The sequence below is a fragment of the Megalobrama amblycephala genome, linkage group LG12 (genome assembly GCF_018812025.1).
Source record: "Megalobrama amblycephala isolate DHTTF-2021 linkage group LG12, ASM1881202v1, whole genome shotgun sequence".
In the NCBI taxonomy this organism is placed as follows: Eukaryota; Metazoa; Chordata; class Actinopteri; order Cypriniformes; family Xenocyprididae; genus Megalobrama; species Megalobrama amblycephala.
Window position 1 is genome coordinate 34768581 of NC_063055.1, and position 14746 is coordinate 34783326.

The window sequence follows — 14746 nt, forward strand, 5'->3', positions numbered from 1 at the left end:
ACAATATGAGCTGTTCACTGATAATGGTGAATAGACGCTTGTTTCTCTGTTGCGTAAGGCCTATAGGTCAAAGCTATTTTGTGGAATATAACAAAGCTGGATTGTTGAAATGAGCAACCAGGACCGGAACTACACATTTCATCACAGTTATCGTAATTTCATGTTATTATGTATAATGTTTAAGTCGTTGTGATAATATTTGGAAACAGTGTGTATTTTAACTAGTGGACCAGCCTACATGGATGGACAGTATAAGGAGCAATATTTGTGAATTTAATTAATTTAATTCAATTCATTTTACTTAATACTTACTCAAGATTCACTAATAATATTGTGCAGTATCTCTTGGCAAGGCTGTTAAAAGAACTTGGAAATTAGACTAGCAGAGATGGGCACTGGCCAAGATTTTTGGCATGCTTATCGGCCAGTTATCTTGAAATGGCCAAATATCATCTGTTTAAGTGGCCTGGCTGATATATAATCAGTCTATCACCAGTTTTAATGTTTATCCTGGTTAGGTCCCCAACTGTAGAGACTTCCATTACTGTACACAAGATTTTTTTTACAGACTGAGATGACAATTTTTGGTTGTGGCAATCAAAACCATACCACAGATACTGTTTTTTGATCAATTTAAAACCATCGGCATATCGGCTATAGCATGTGTAAGACCGATACTGATGGTTTTGATTATTTAACTGCATGAAAGGTTGTATAATGTCTGTTGCATAATCCAATGTTTTCTCTGGGTAATATCATTAAATACTTTCCAAAACAAAATGAAACCTGTACAAAATATAGCAGGGACGCTCGGGACAATTGACAGAAAAGTCACTGTCCCGATACGGCCAGTGCTGCATCATCACAAAATTTTATCCTTTGGTGTTTTTAAGCTTTGCCAATTTAAATATTCAAGCCCAAGAAGATGTCATAAGTTTTGTGTGCGCACACATCCAAATCGCACGCCCAGAAAGCTGCATCTCAGGCAGCACACAAAATTATATCAAAATGCCCATCTTCGTGAGTATCCTAGTACAGTCGGTTATGGCTTAACTGAATGTAAATAGTTGAGAAATAGAACGTGTGTATCAGTATATTAGATTCGTGCAGCTCTTAAAGTGACAGCAGCCTAATATTCCTGCTGCGTTGCTGTGTTTTAATGTCAACCAACAAAAGACCAATAAATAAAATAAATTGCTCACTGCTCTTGACTAAATAGATTTTGTACCTTGAATAAGGATTAGTATATATATTTAATTTATACAGCAGTCAATTTCTGTTAGACCTACCTGAAAAGCACAGTTTATTTCGTATTTATCTTTGTTCTGTTGTATTTATATTGGCATGTTGAATGTTAAATGGATCCAATCTATGTTCAGTGAAGACGATTTGTAGCCTGACTTCGTCATACTCATATTCTAGGCAGAATGTGAGTCTGATACTGCTCCATTGCACTTGAATTATGGGGCGTGTCTTAACTGAACCAGTAAAAAAAAAAAAACTCTGCACTCAATTGGATAGACCTACAACCAATCAGAGCAACGCAGTAAGTGACGTATGTTGAACTTGTACTTAAACTTTTGCCGAATCCCGTTGGAAGGACGGCAAACACATCTTTCCCATCGACAAATGCCTTGATTGCGGTTCTTTGTTCGTCTTTTAAAATTAATGCGCTGTCTATTTCTTTTATTACAGACGTGATAGCGGAATCTAAACATCTTACTTCTCCAGCTGCAGTCATCGTTGGTGAAAACCAATTCAACCCAAGCGCTCTTTGATGACGTGGGTGGTTACGTTACCGCAGATAGCCTGTCCATCATCGATTAAAGCCCGCCCTGGCAATTTGATTGGCTCGGCCTTCTGGGAGCCGAGCATAATTACTCCACAATGGATCGAGTCCAGACCGAACTTCCCGTTCAAAAAATGTTGTGGGCGGGGTTCGGGCTGGCACCCAGGCTAGACGATTTGATGATGCAGCAATAAACCTTAATGCATCTGTTTTTGAACCTTGTTAATTTAAAGCATGATCAAAACAGTAATCTATACTAGTAATCTAGTAATCTATTGAATCCCTATAATAATTATTAGTACTTACAATACTCTTCAGTTTGGGAGCGGTAAGTTTTAAATGTTTTTAAAAGTTTCTTTTAAAAAATAAAGTTGCATTTATTTGCATATCATATTACATATGCAAATTACATATCATATAATTTCATATTTTTAGTTACTCCAGTTTTCAGTGTCACATGATCATCTAGAAATAATTCTAATATACTGATTTGGTGCTCAAGATAAATTTCTTATTAATGTCAGTGTTGAAAACAGTTGTGCTGCTTAATATTTTTGTTCTATTCTTTGATGAATAGAAAATTCAAAAAGATTTATTTTAAATAAAAATCTTTTGTAACATTATAAATGTCTTGACTGTCACTTTTGATCAATTTAATGCGTAAATGCTGAATACAACTATTAACTAAAACAAAAATCTTTCTAACCCCAAACATCTTGAAACTTTTGTATGTTTTTTGGGAGGCAAATATTCAGTCATTTAATACAAGTTAAGTACAAATGCAACGTATATGGATCAGCTTAACTTAGTTGTTTATTACCCATAATTTCAAAGACTGACAAACATTCAAACACAACCAAACTATTTTCTCTACCCCATACATACATACTTTGGCCAACTGCTGACATCAAACAAACAAATACAAACAAGCACACTAACACACTGTCAAAATCATATTTTACCTTTCTTTTCTCCCAATAAACAAATAAAACTAATAAAATAAATTAAAAAGGCAACTTCCAAAAATCATGCACTAATTATACAAATGCAACAAAGAAATATTAACATCTAAATTAAAATACAGAAGCTCTCTCACTTAAAAAGAAACTGCAGCCACAAAATGTGCCGTGAACACACACCCGCACAAATACATTACAGATCTAGCACTGCGACCTCATGGTGATCCTATCAGGAAGCACACAGGTGAGTGTTCAAGAGAATAAGTGTGATGTTACATTCATTAGATTGCATTATTGTACTGTGAGGTGTTGCTTCTGTCCTCGTGGTGAAGTTAGGTGACATTGTGGTTTGTTAGATGACCATACGTCGTTCACAATCAGGATTATAGCCGTACAATCTGTTCTTAAAGAGATGCAAATCTAGTGTTTTAGAAAACACAGGTATTTATGAAATGGTAATGACCTTTTATATTTTCTGTTAAGCACATAACATTTAAATGTAGTTTGTGTATTTTAGTATAATTTTGAGTATAATTTGATTACATTTACACATTTTAGACTGTTTTATTTGTGGGTTCTGTCTAGTGCTGTCAAATCTAAAATAAAAGTTTGTAAAACCCAAAGTTTTATTTTAGATGCGATTAATCGATTTGACAGCACTCTTTCTGTCATTTACTCAACCTCATATTCCAAATCTGTATTACTTTTTTTTTTTTTTGTGGAACATAAAACGTAACTTAAAACAAATTAAATTTCAGAAGATCTGGACTAAAGCACGAAAATGCTTTTATAGTGCTTTTTTGAACCTTGACGGCACCTGGTTACAGTATGCTTTCATGGTATGGAAGGAGCAGTGTGAACATTCTTCATAACATCTCCTTTTGTGTTCCACAGAAGAATAAAAGTCGAACATGTTTGGAACGACATGAGGATGATTTAATAATGACATTAATGTAACATTACTTAGAGTGCTATAGCTTGAAAAGCATCTATATGCGTCATGATCTCAAAAGGACCTTCTGCATTATTATATGTTTGCTATCAGAAAGCAGATCTTCTGGTTTGGTTATACTAATTTAGGCAAGTTTCGTGAACAAGTTCTATGAAGTAGGCGTTTAGGCGAACACGGGTGACATATAACACAGGCAAACGACCGGTGAGTTGAGCTAAAGCCTTACACTAAAGTGAGCCTGGTATGATTTCAGTTAAGAGAGTCTTGGTGGCTGAACTCTGAGTCAGAACTGGGGTCCAGGAGGGCATGGTTATCCTGGAGATCGGGGTCAAGATCGGGGTCATTATCGTCATTGCTTTCCGCACTGTAGTCCACTTCCTCCAGGAACGCTGGCTCATCCTCATCCAACACATATGTGGTGTGACTGCAGGAAACACACACAGACACGTGGCTGTCATTTATTATGTCAGCTAAGATGAGTATATGAGATGTGAGATCATATCTTCTGACAGAAACAAGATACAACAGAACAGTTTATTCCCATAGGTCACAAACAGCTAACCGCATTTCTATTAACACCACCTTAAAGGGTTAGTTCACCCAAAAATGAAAAAATGGTCATCACTCACCCTCATGTCGTTCCAAACACATAAGGCTTTCGTTCATCTTTGAAACACAAATGAAGATCTTCATTTACAGTCCATGCAACTATCATTTTGTAGCTTCAAAAACTTCATAAAAAGATCGCAAAACTAATCCATGTGAATTGAGCGGTTTAGTCCAAATTTCCTGAAGAGATGTGATTGCTTAATATGATGAACAGATTGAATTTAGGATTTTATTCACATATACATATTGATCAGCAAACATAAACAGATGCTCAAACATATTTGCTTGAACAAACCTCATTGGTTCTCACTGAAGTTCAAATGTGCTGTGTAAAACGAGAATGAACCTCATTGGTTCTCGCATGCCAAGCAAACATGCTTTACCACAACTGATGTGTGAGCTGATGAATGTTTATATGTGTGTCTAAATGTCTAAATTCAATCTGTTCGTCATATAAAGCGATCAAGTCTCTTCAGAAAATTTGGACTTTTTTCCACAATATCTAGTGATGGGCGATTTCAAAACACTGCTTCATGAAGCTTTACGAATCTTTTGTTTAGAATCAGTGTTTTGGAGCATGTATCAAACTGCCAAAGTCACGTGATTTCAGTAAAAGAGGCTTCGTTACGTCATAAGTGTTTCGAAACGTTTCAAAATTTCAATGGTTCACGTGACTTTACACGCTCCGAACCACTGATTTGAAACAAAAGATTCATAAAGCTTCGAAGCTTCATGAAGCAGTGTTTTGAAATCGCCCATCACTAGATATTGTTGAATAAAGTTGTTATTTTGTTTTTTTGGCGCACAAAAAGTATTCTCGTCGCTTCATAACATTAAGGTTGAACCACTGTAATCACATGGACTGATTTAAATATGTCTTTAGTAGGGGTGTGACAAGATCTTGTGTCACAAGATCTCGCGAGACTAAAATGTGACGAGATTTCTCGACAAGGCGAAAAGTATAGTCTCGTGATGTTGCCATGACAGAGTGGTTAGGATGATTAGGAAAGAATATGCCACCACTACGATTACATTACGCATCCACTATCGTTTTGCTTTGTATTTAAATAAAAAACATTTAATTCAGTTGGATACCGGTCGCCGCCGCTCCATATTCACGATCGCTGGAAGTGAAAGTAAACGCGAACACGCATTCAAACGCGATGTCAATACCCCGCATTTTGAAAGCGGCTCCCTGACGCATACAGATATCTCTCAGTTTAAAAGCTATTTTAGGCTGGGCAGTGTAGTTGTAACCATCTCTCAACTCTGTATCAAAGAAAAATTTGGTCGTATTTGCACTTTGAATATTGAGAGAGTGTGATTATGATTGCACTTAATGTAAAGTGTTACCATAAGAATGAATAACAGTTTTCTCTTAATCTTATTAAGCACAAACAATAAGGTTTCATTTGTTAACATTAGTTAATGCACTGTGAACTATCATGAACTAACAACGAATGACTATTTTTATTAACTAACATTAACAAAGATTAATAAATACTGTAGCAAATATATTTCTCATTGTTAGTTGATGTTGGTTAATATGTTAATGTTAATAAATGAGACCTTATTGTAAAGTGTTACCATTTTCATTTATACTGTTTTTATGATCAGTTTGTGGAGAGGAGTTCAGTTAGGAGGTCAAAAGTTGTAGAAGCTCATAAATTATGTACAGTAAGATCTGAAGAGACTGAAATCATACAGAAGAGAAGTCAGTCAGTTGAGTTTGTGGCAAAACCTTTTACATTACTTGAGTATTGTTGTCTTTTACTGCAGATGATAATTCATACTCAGAAAGTAGAACATTCATTAAGATGATTAGTTAAATCATTTCAAATACACCTGCAGAATATTTTTTCTAGTCATGTATTTCGCCATTGAGGATTTCTTAAAAATAGTGTGTAAAAATCTTGTCTCGTCTCGTGAACTCAATCTCGAGTCTCGTCTCGTGAGATACCTGTCTCGTCACACCCCTAGTCTTTAGTAGCTTTCTGGACATTGAAAGTGTTAATTATCTTGCTGTCAATAGAGGCCTCACTGAGCCACTGGATTTTATCAAAAATATCTTAATTTGTGTTCTGAAGATGAACGAAAGTCTTACAGGTGTGGAATGACATGAGGGTGAGTAATAAATGACAGAATTTTCATTTTTGGCTGAACTAACACCTTAAGCCCATATTTATAATATAAATGTACCTTGAATATGTTGGTAAACAGCTAAATTAACAAAAATTGTGCCCGTGTGCAAATATATAAGGACCTAACTGTACATATAGTTTTTTTTCATGACAAGCTTAGAAATGTAAATTTAAAAATTACCAGATATTTCCAGATTTTCCATGTTGGTTGGTGCATTGTGGACCGAGTAAACAGAGCCCACCCCCCAGTCCTTATGATGTTCGGCTCTCTATATATAGCTCGGGACCCTCCTTCAATGTAAGTCTATGGGATTTCCCACCCCTCCTCATCAAGCCACACAATTTGAGGCATCATTCACACAGAGCGGGACGAGTTATGAGCCACAGTTTAATACTTTAGGTTAGGGGGTTGTTCAAATCTCTAACTCTAAGTTTGAGCTATAATAAATGACCGGTCAATACAACAAAACCAACAAACGACTCCTGTAGGGTAGCGGTCGAAAACCTCATGTGGCAGCAGAGGAGGCATTTCTCTGCATCCCTCTCGCTCGGTATCTCTCTCTCCTAACACAATAACCTTACTAAGAGTGATGATGGTTTTATGGCCCTCTTGTTAAGCAGTTAAATGGTTTAATGTGTGGTCTGGTGGTTTGGCTGGTTTTAGTGGGTTTTTAATGGTTTTAATGGTGTGAGGGGGAAGAAACTGGATCCGAGCGAGACAGGCCGAGGGGAGGGGGGGCAGACTCAAAGTGGATTAGCGGGCGTTTTGATCAGGTGATTAGATGACTATAATGAGCAGAGTGCTTCTCTCTTCACTCAAGTGCGCTGAGCCCCATGTGACCGACATCTCCTCAAGTGGTGCCGGCCATTAGAAGAGGGCTGCAAGATCGTGTGTGTGTGTTCTTATCCATTACAGAAATACACACGTTGGGAGGGGCCGAAGTACGTTCTCAAGAAGCTTCTAGAATCTAGAAGCTTCTGACATCATGGACATCAGGGCTATTATTGTTCTGAACATTATGGGCTCCGAGCTGCTTAATGTTGTATTGAAATTCGATATGGCAGCTGTTGCGTCTTCTACGGTTTGTGCTGGTTCATGCGGCGGCACAATAACAGGACGCCCCTGAGCTGGATATGGTCATTGTACTGGAGTGTGTGTGCGTGTACCTGGTGACGTTGGGGATGCTGCGTGTGTCTATCAGGTCGTTGTCCATGTCCACTAGATGGGAGTTGTGGTTGTGGAGCTCTAAGGGGGACGTGAAGCGTCTTAGCCTGAGCAGAGCCAAACAAAACTGAGCGCCCATTTCCTCCAATTCATTTGTACCGATCTGTAGACCCTGCAAACATACACGCAGATTATCTGTTACAAGCACTATTTGTACAGGATTAGTTTGCAAAATGACACCTGGGTTGCATTTATCAACAGGGGTGAGACACGATGAATTAAACAAATAAAGGAATATTATATATATATATATATATAATATTCCTAAATATATATATTCCTATATATATATATATATATATATATAGAGGAATTAATTCAAGGTATATTACGGGTTCAGTAGAACATGATGTCCATGTCCAGACACATACATACATTTATTTATATTTATATTTATATGTGTGTGTGTGTGCGTGCGTGCGTGCGTGCGTGCGTATATATATATATATATATATACACACATATACACACACACACATACATGCATGCATTCAGTAGTCAACATTTGAAGTGGATCAAAAAAGTTCAAAGTTGTGCTAAGAAGAATGTTTTAGGACAACTTTGATGAAAGTTTTTGTCAAATGTTGACTACTGTTGATATATATATTACATACATACATACATAACATATGTACATACAGATTTCAGCAGTGGCGTGTAACGCATTCACTCCTTGTTAAATATTATATATAATATAATTTTCAACTGTAGTCTTTTGAAAAGGCATCTGAAATAATAAACTAAGTGAACTGTTGTCAAAAATATCGATTTTTCGATACATATCGATAAGGAAATATATGAAAAGCTTCCAATACTCATGCACATATTGCGCATAATAATACTCATAATAATACAAAGTGTGCGCACATAAAGCCACATCTCAGTAATAAATTGAGTTCTTTTTCGCTGCTTATTGAGTATAAACAGTCAAATACACACAAAAATAAATGTCAAAATGCTGGTGTTGGAGAGTATTCCCGTAAAGTGACAGCAGCCTAATATATCTGCTGCCAAATTATGAGATAATATTAAAATATCTATATGGCAGTTTTCTCTCACACTGTAAACCCAAATAAGTTGGGCTAACACAAAAAATTTGAGGTAATCAGTTACATCACATTTTTTGAGTTATTATGATGTTCCAAATTTTAAGTAAGCAGAACTATCAAGTTTTGAGTTCGTAGTACTCATGCATGTTAATTTCTCCTAACTTGAAGTACTGAGTTGGCTAACTCATACATTTTGATAGCAATTAACATAAAATATTTAGTTTATTAACTTTTTTATTTTGAGTTCTTGCAAATCAAATGAGTTATTTACTTCACCGTAAACCCTAAGAAAATTCTAAAAATGCCAACTTGCTCATTTGCTAACATATTAACAATAGCAAGGTATAGCTCTTACTGAATGAGTACAGCAACTTAAAACATGTAACTGACCTGCTCTCAAACCAAGCCACATGCACCACTTGTCACCATGATGGTAACTCTCCAAAAACCCACATTAACAAAAACTCTTCTAAATTAGCATAACAAAACATGAATCACTACTAAATCTCCCTTACCATTAATCTTGCACAAAAAACAAAAAAAACAAAAACAAAAACTATTATATAACACTTCATTTTATCATTTACTCTCCCTTTTGAGTGCCATGGACAAAGCATGCTGGGAAATAGAAATCCCAGTCCAGTTTCAGTTAAACTTAAGTTAGTCTAAATTAAAAGAAATAAGTTCATACAACTCAAAACAATGAAATGGTTCAGTTTACTTGAAATATGTCAGTGCTGTGAACTCAAAAGTAATAGAAAGTTCTAAATACACATAACAGTTAATTTAACTGAACTAATTCAATTTAAGTTTGTCGTACTCAAAACAATTAAGTATTTTGAGAATTAGGGTTTACAGTGAGTGCATGGTATCGATGTCAAAATTGTGGCCAGTGAAAATGCTGAGTGGCTAGTAACTTTGGAAAACCACTAGCCACAGTGTCTGGTGAGCAAAAAAGTTCATGTCAAGCCCTGTATATTAGCATGTTATTGAATATGTCAAAGTTAATGTATTTCATCTTTGTGAACTAGATTTGCTATTCTTCTAAAATAAATCTTAAAAATAAAATTATTTTATTTTTAATATCTGGCATGTTTGTGTGCTGCTGCGTGTGTAATGAGTGTCAGGCACTTACAATGGAAGTGGGGGCCAATTTCTGGAAAGCTTATATGTAGAAATGTGAAGCTTATGATATAAAATCACTTATTCTGTTAAATCTTGTGCATTATTAAAGCTATAAAATTTGCAACATCAATTTTATTGACGTTGTAGGATTTAGGTGCTATGTTGCCATGGCAATAAAGTGGTAAAATTGGATATAACTTCACACATAAAAAGGTACACAAGCGATTTTGTCACAGTAAAATCATGTTAACAAACATATTGTTTATGTCTTGTGCCTATACTATTGAAACACAGAGTACTTAAATATTTATGAATTGGGCCAATTCACTTCTATTGTAAATGCCTCACTGTAACCCACAGCTTTTTTTTAAGGATAAAGTAAAAGGCAGGACAAATATTCAAACAAATTTTTGTGGCTACATCATGCCAGAATTTGCTGTTGATTGAGCTTGACTTTTATTAACACAGAACATTCCATTAAGATGTATGTGAGATGATTTGTGACACTGTTACTACAGTAGCTGATCTGATCAGAATCTCCTCACTGATTTCATTTTGAATGTCAGACGGCATGCTAGAAGCATTTTTTTTTTTTTTTTTACCCAGAAAGCCCGGTAAGGTAGAAATCTCTAAAAAATAATCCAAAAATGAATGTAATGAGAAATGTAGCTTTTCATTGAAAAATATAATAATACATATAACTTTATCTTTTTGGATCACCAGGATTATCATGCACAAAACTAAAACTAAAATGAAATCTGTTGATTAAATCAAAGAAGCTTGTTTTCAGCATGGAACAAATAAAAGTAATTATTACTATTTATCTCACAATTCAGACTCTTTTCTCACAATTGCGACTTTACATCTTGACTTTTTTTCTCAGAATTCAGTTTCTTCCCCCCCACAGAATAACAAAATAAAAAAAGGTAATTGCGACTTTTTATTTCACAATTCTGCCTTTTTTTTTGCTATTGCATTTATATCTCACAATTGAGACTTCTCAGAGTTGTTAGTTATAAACTCACAATTGCGAGCTAGCATCTAGAAATTCTGACTTTTTTCTCAGAACTGCGATATAAACTGATATATAAACTGAATAAATTAACATAAACTCAGAATTGCAAGAAAAAAAATTGTATTGTGAGATTTTTTATTTTGTGGCAGAAACTAGCTTCAATATTAAATAAAGTTAATAAAAATATTATAAAAAATAAATGGTCAAAAATAAAAACAGCTATCTTCACATGGTGGAATAATCTGATGTGTCTAAACAGACCGAGCACTAATCATCTGATCTCTGATGCATATTGCACACAAATCTGAAAAATACTTTCTCATTTTAGCAAAATCTAATCTAATTGATGGGCTGTACACAACTTCCTCGAGGAAAGGCACACAGGTGGTTTTTATCAGTCATGCTGGAAGCAAAGTCGTGTTTACAATGCACTGGGTTGAGTGGTTCTGATGAAAAATGAATCATTGGATTTTCCAAAGTTTGTGATAAAGGGTTTTGTTTGAGGCACTTAGAAGCAAGTAAACTACACATTCACAAAGCAGCTTTTTTTCCTTAATTTTGTCTGAAGTAAACAGCACTTACTGAATTACTTTTGCATGGGCAGAAATTCTGCTCACAATATTTAAACAATTTTCAAGTGTCTTTTGTACAACTGTTCACAGAGACTGCAGAGACACTATTTAAATGTTTTTAAAATGTCATTTCCCCCCATGCCCCATGTCTGTTATTGTTTTATGAACTATTTCAACCTTCCGATAAAGAAAATGAACTGTGATTGGCTGCTTGACGTGTCAGTCAGACGGTCTCTTCCAGTCTAAAAGGGACAATAACCTGCATTGTGGACCTGACTTAAAAATTAAACTTAAATGAACAGGAATTAAAATAAAACAAAGGGAAGAAAATCAAACATAAAAAAAAAACATTAGTACTTACTAATTATACAAACAGTATTAGACAGTAAATGATAAGCAGACAGAAAAGGTTGCGAGCTTGCGGTTTCCGAATCAAACGCTCATATGTTAATCAAACTCAGTTCCTGGAGGGCCACTGTCCTTCAGACTTTAGCTCCAACCCCAATTAAACGCACCTGAACCAGATAATCAAGGTCTTCAGGGTTACTAGAAATGTCCAGGCAGGTGCTTTTGGGCTGGTTGGAGCTACACTCTGCAGGACAGTGGCCCTCCAGGAGCGGAGTTTGACACGTGTGTGTTAGAGAACATAACCACTAGATGATGGCTCCAACACAGGTATGCATACATTTTTATAGTGAACTGAAAACTAACTATAGATCATAGTGCTGCTGCTTTAGTTTCTCTACAGGAGAATGTAACACTAATCCAGATACTGTACATTTTCAGTTGGTTATGGCACTGGTAAATTCAGATACTAAACAAAAAGAAGCTTCAGCCATGTTACTTGAACTCACAGAGACGCCATTATGTGTCCTACAGACAGAAGACTGTGAGTCACTATCAGAGACCTGAGACTACTGCATCTTCACACATGCTCTAGCGCCATCTACTGTTCACATTCATCATGAAAACCTGTCATTTTATATTTACTGACATTTAAACATTATTCATCAAGACGGTTAGAAAAAGCAGTGGTATGGATAAGAAAATATCTGTTTGGCTCTCATGTGACTGTATTTTTAGTTTTAAATTTGGTGTACAAGAAACTAAATTGGTGACAGAATTTAGAACCATCCATGCTTTGCACAAAATAAAATATTAGGATCTTTTAAGAATTTTGACTTTTTTATGTGCACCTGTAATAAATATTAATATATATTTTTTAAATATCAGATTTGCTAGTTTTCTTTGGCCAAACTAGAAAGGTTTCTCCTGCACTTTCGAATGTCTCTGAAACCAGAGATGTAACTTAATTTTAAAAACATTGCAGAGCACCTGTTTCAACTTGGTGACGAGTGAGGGTGTTTCCCCTCGTGCTCCCTTTAAAGGGTTAGTTCACCCAAAAATGAAAATTCTGTCATTAATTACTCACCCTCATGTCGTTCCACACCCGTAAGACCTTTGTTCATCTTCAGAACACAAATAAAGATATTTTTGATGAAATCCGATGGCCGATTTCAAAACGCTGCTTCATGAAGCTTCTGAAGTTTACGAACTGATTCAGTGGTTCGGAGCGCCAAAGTCACGTGATTTCAGCAGTTTGGCGATTTGATATGCGATCTGAATCACTGATTTGACACAAAAGATTCAGAATGCTCCGAAGCAGTGTTTTGAAATCAGCCATCACTAGATATTGTTAAAAAGTTATTTTGTTTTTTTGCCGAACAAAAAAATATTCTCATCACTTTATAATATTAAGGTAGAACCACTGTACTCACATGAACTGATTTAAATATGTTTTAGTACCTTTATGGATCTTGAGAGAGGAAGTACCATTGCTAGCAATGCAGGCCTCGCTGAGCCATCAGATTTAATCAAAAATATCTTAATTTGTGTTCTGAAGATGAATGAAGGTCTTACAGTGGTGGAACGACATGAGGGTAAGTAATAAATGACATTATTTTCAGTTTTGGGTGAACTAACCCTTTAAATGTCAAACAGTTCTCATTTCCAATACTGATGCATTTCCAAGAATCTTCCACAGTAATATTGCTTTTATTGTATCAAATAAATGCAGCCTTGGTAAACATAAGAGATTTCATTAAAGAAAAAAAAGGTAACACTTTAGATTAGGGAACACATATTCACTATTAAGTATTTCATTATTAGCATGCATATTAGTAGCATATTGGCTTATTATAAGTACGTATACAGCACATATGACCATATTCTACATCCCTTAACCCTACCCCATACCAACACATAACCACTACAACAGCAAATTTAACTTAGCTTAATTATTACAAACTTTTGAATGGTAGTGTACATCTAGATACTTTTACGGTATATAGGCCACGTACACACTGTCAAGTTTCAGGAGTGACAACGGCTTTTAAAGTGAAATCAAAATTGAAGTTTTTTAGCTTTTAGTATGAATATGTTAGCCTTACTCTTATCTATAAGTTAAAGTGCTCCAAAACAATGACAAAATGATATGCGCGAGTCGGTGCAGAACACAAATTGAATCGGACCCATTTGAATTCTGCACAGAATGATATATTTTAAAGTGATATGGAGGAGATTAGGAAGAGAAACGGTTCGATATTTAGGAGGAAACTGAGTCTTTAACAAACTCAATGGCTCTGGCCGATCTGTGAAATAAACAAAATGCTATTGGCTATTTTAAAAAGGGGAGGAGCTGTTCGATATGTCCTGCCCTGTCTTCTTGTTTCCATGGAAATTACATCAACATATTCCAAACATGTTCCAAGGCACTTCAGTGGGCCTTTAATTGCAGGAGTGAGTCCCCTAAATTATCCTTCCATGTGTGTACAGAACACGACTCACTCCCGAAACTGCAATGATTGACACCGTGGTAACCATAGTAATATTCCATTTCCAATACGTACAGAAGAGAGAAACATCTCTGATGCACGTTAAAATACATCATTGACAACTAGGTGTTGATTTGGTTTCGTACACACTGTGTAGAATTTTTGTAAATGCGGCTGACACTACCTGCATTTTTCAGGAGTTAATTCAGTTGTAGAATGTGGTTATCTTGAATTAACAACTGAATTCAGCTGCAGTGTGTACATGGTCTATCTGAACACTACCATTCAAAAGTTTGGAATAATTAAGTAAAGCTACTGTAAAACACTCTAGATACTAAATTTAACATTTCCACTCTTAAAAATAAAAAGTTTCAGTAACACTTTACAATATGGTTCATTTGTTAACCTTAGTTAATGTATTAACTAGTGGTGGGCATAGATTAATTTTTTTAATCTAGATTAATCTCACTGTAATC

The 14746-nt window shown here is 35.4% G+C and overlaps 1 protein-coding gene across 7 annotated transcripts in view; it reads right to left on the reverse strand.

The window, feature by feature from the left end:
• Positions 1 to 2584: 2584 nt before the first annotated feature.
• The window catches only part of agtpbp1 (ATP/GTP binding carboxypeptidase 1), a 52548-nt gene continuing 40386 nt past the window's right edge, over positions 2585 to 14746 (reverse strand). For all 7 annotated transcript variants that reach the window (XM_048210838.1, XM_048210841.1, XM_048210839.1 and 4 more), the window contains 2 exons: positions 7618 to 7787; positions 2585 to 4124 (listed from right to left, as the gene is read on the reverse strand). In XM_048210838.1, coding sequence (XP_048066795.1) covers positions 3950 to 4124; positions 7618 to 7787 — 345 coding nt within the window. In that variant the 3' untranslated portion in view covers positions 2585 to 3949. The remainder of the gene's footprint in view (positions 4125 to 7617; positions 7788 to 14746) is intronic.